This window comes from Apiospora kogelbergensis, mitochondrion (genome assembly GCF_038363985.1).
Source record: "Apiospora kogelbergensis strain CBS 113332 utg000004l_segment0_segment0 mitochondrion, whole genome shotgun sequence".
NCBI classification, from domain to species: Eukaryota; Fungi; Ascomycota; class Sordariomycetes; order Amphisphaeriales; family Apiosporaceae; genus Apiospora; species Apiospora kogelbergensis.
In genome coordinates, this window is record NW_027117421.1 from 76,745 (window position 1) to 79,991 (window position 3,247).

The following is a 3,247-nucleotide window of genomic DNA, read 5'->3' on the forward strand; positions in this document are numbered from 1 at the left end:
AAATAATATGCTTGTCTATCTATTTAAAAAAGAAATTAACTTAGATTTAAAAATAGAATTAAAACTCTCTCAAAATTTTTATAATGTTCGTACAGAAATATGGGTATATAGATTAGATGAAAAAGCCAAATTATATTTATTACCTAATCAACCTTTTAAAACTAAAAAGGAAGCTGCGCGTGAATTACATATACATAACAATAAAATTAATGAATATTTGGATACAGGTAAAGAATATAAAGGATTCTTTATATATAGTTCACCTGTTTAAAATACCATATTTTATTCATAAAAAAATTATATAAGTCATTAGTTCCATATTATTTTTTTTTACTTTAACGTATTTAAACCGTCTTAATTAAATAAATTAAGATTAAGACATAGTCTGAACCAACTAGTAATAGTTGGAAGTAGAGCTTAAATAACTCTACGGTAACAAGATTGGAAGTGCTAATAGTAAATATGCTTTCTTAGGTTCTTTAAGAAGTACAGCTCAGTTAATTAGTTATGAATTAATTTTAAGTTCTGCTATTTTACTTGTTATTATGTTAACAGGTAGTTTTAATTTAACTGTTAATGTAGAATCACAAAGAGCAGTTTGATTTATATTTCCCTTATTACCTATATTTTTAATATTCTTTATAGGATCTGTAGCAGAAACTAATAGAGCTCCTTTTGATTTAGCAGAGGCTGAATCGTACCCATGATCCCTTTATATCGCTACATACATTATAAAGAGGTAAAAGGGAATAGATTTTATCACTAACTTAAATATTTGGCCTCTTTAAATTTCGCCATATGCTGGAAACCCCTAAAGATTTAGATACGATAATTAACATTATTTGCTATGCTATAGGTATATGTTAGTAAGATTACGTGAAAATTCTCAAATATGTTACAATGGGCAATCAGCAGGAAACCATTGTAAAAAAAACTTTTTTTTACAAGTAGGACCCTCAGAGACTACACGCGAAAATACAAAAACTTTTTTTGTATATGATATAGTCCATACATATATGAAAGTATATGTGGTATATGAAAATAGTAAAACATCAATCTAATTTTTTTTACCCTTCGGCCTAGCCCAGCTAGTCCTGGGCGAAAGGTTGAAAAAAATAGTAATAAATCGTTTAGTAAAAATTGATGTAGAAATTATTCAACCTCAAAACCTTCAAATTTAGATACACCTACGCCTATTTTAACTATAAGTAATTTGCAAGATAAAGATAATACATTATCTAATCGTAAGCTTCTCTCAAATAAAGGAGGTATATATAGTTTTATCAATAAAATTAACCCTTCGGCCTAGGCCCAAGGACCTAGTCCTGGGCCGAGAGGTGGTAAACAATATATAGGTAGTGCAAAAGATTTATACTTAAGATTAAATGAACATTTATCTACTTCGTTGCCCAGGCGACTCCTTGAGCCTGCAAAGCAGGCGTAAGTCGCCGCCGGGGCTAAAAGAAAATCTAATAGTGCTTTACAAGCTGCTATATTAAAATATGGTTTAGATAATTTTGACTTCTGCATTTACGAGTATTTTTCTTACCCTTCGGCCTAGCCCAGCTAGTCCTGGGCTATTTCTTCCCGCCCTTCGGCCTAGCCCAGCTAGTCCTGGGCGAAAGGGTGAAAACAAATCTTCCAGTTTTAAGTTATTAACTGATTTAGAAAGTATGTATATTAAGAAATTTGAATTTAGTTCCGGGCGTCGTCGACTCTTTTTTTTTAAAAAAAGAAAAGACGACTGGAACTTGGCCGGAGGCCCAGTAATTTATATAATTTTATGAGAAACGCAACTAGTCTAGAAGGCTACAAACATACAGATGAAGCTAAGGAAAAAATGGTGAAAAGGTTCGAAAATAAAATGAACCATCCTTTATTTGGAAAACACCACAATGAAAAATCTAAAAGTTTAATCAGTAAACCTGGAGCATTAAATCCTATGTTTGGTAAAACTCATTCAGAAGATACTAAAGATCTTATGAGAAGTAAGAAGAAAAAATATTCTAATGGTGTAGGTCTTTACGATTTAGATAATAAGCTTATAAAAAGATTTGATTATGCTTCAGATTTAGCTAAATATCTAAATGTATCTAAAGTTACTGTAAGTAAATATATAAATAAAGGTTTGATTTACGAAAACAAATACTACTTAAAAGTTAATCCTATTGACGAATAAGTAGATATTTTCTTTTCTGTTTACAATTAAGGAATCAGAATTAGTTAGTGGATTTATGACAGAACACGCTGCAGTTGTATTCGTATTCTTTTTCTTAGCTGAATACGGTAGTATAGTGTTAATGTGTATATTAACAAGTATATTATTTTTAGGAGGTTATTTAATATTAGATTTTGTTTATTTATTAAGTTATTTAGACTTTTTAGTGTGACAATTATTTATTATAGATTGAATTTTAGTTTTAGATTACTTTGTTCAAGGTATAATGAATACACCTGCCTTAGAAGGATTTTTATATGGATTAAGTTTAGGAGTAAAAAGTTCTATAATGATTTTTACTTTTATTTGAGTTAGAGCATCTTTCCCTAGAATACGTTTTGATCAATTAATGTCTTTCTGTTGAACTGTATTATTACCAGTAGTGTTTGCATTTATTGTACTAGTTCCTTGTATTTTATATAGTTTTGATATATTCCCTATTAATATAAGCTTATTCTAAATACCATAATATCTCGCTATGTTTAGATATTTATGTATTATTAATTTTCTTATTTTGTTTCCCTTCAGCCTTGTTTATTGCCCTTTACCTTACATATCTCCGGGTTCCCTCTTCCCCTGATATCACTAGTGATATCAGGGGAGGGGGGAAAATATGAGGTAATAAAGGGAATAAGGGGAGGGTAAAGTGAGAGAATCTATTCATGTAATTGTTTACTTATGATGTAATTTTAGTTTAATTATATGGGAAGTTTTATTTTTTTTTTAGATAATAAATGTTATTATCTTCTTTGTTATTAATTCCTATATTAGGAATATTTTTAATATCTAGTGATATATCTTATGATAATACGGAAAATGCACCTTCAAAAATTAAATCATATAAAATAACAGCTTTCGTAACATCTCTTGTTAATTTAGCAATATCTTTAATTATATTTATATTATTTGATTTTAGTTCTAATCAATTTCAATTTGTACAAGAACATTATGATATAAATTTATTTGATATATATTTAGGAGTAGATGGGATTTCTATATATTTTGTATTATTAACTACTATAATAATGC

The 3,247-nt window shown here is 28.6% G+C and overlaps 1 protein-coding gene across 1 annotated transcript; it reads left to right on the forward strand. All coding sequences in view use genetic code 4, as the record gives it.

Annotated features, from left to right (window-relative positions):
- Positions 1 to 1,385: 1,385 nt before the first annotated feature.
- On the forward strand, positions 1,386 to 2,179 carry PG998_006571 (uncharacterized protein; the record flags this gene model as incomplete). Its single annotated transcript has 3 exons — positions 1,386 to 1,440; positions 1,562 to 1,651; positions 1,806 to 2,179. 3 exons carry the CDS (start codon positions 1,386 to 1,388, stop codon positions 2,177 to 2,179), a joined length of 519 nt encoding a protein of 172 aa, XP_066731580.1.
- Positions 2,180 to 3,247: the final 1,068 nt, after the last annotated feature.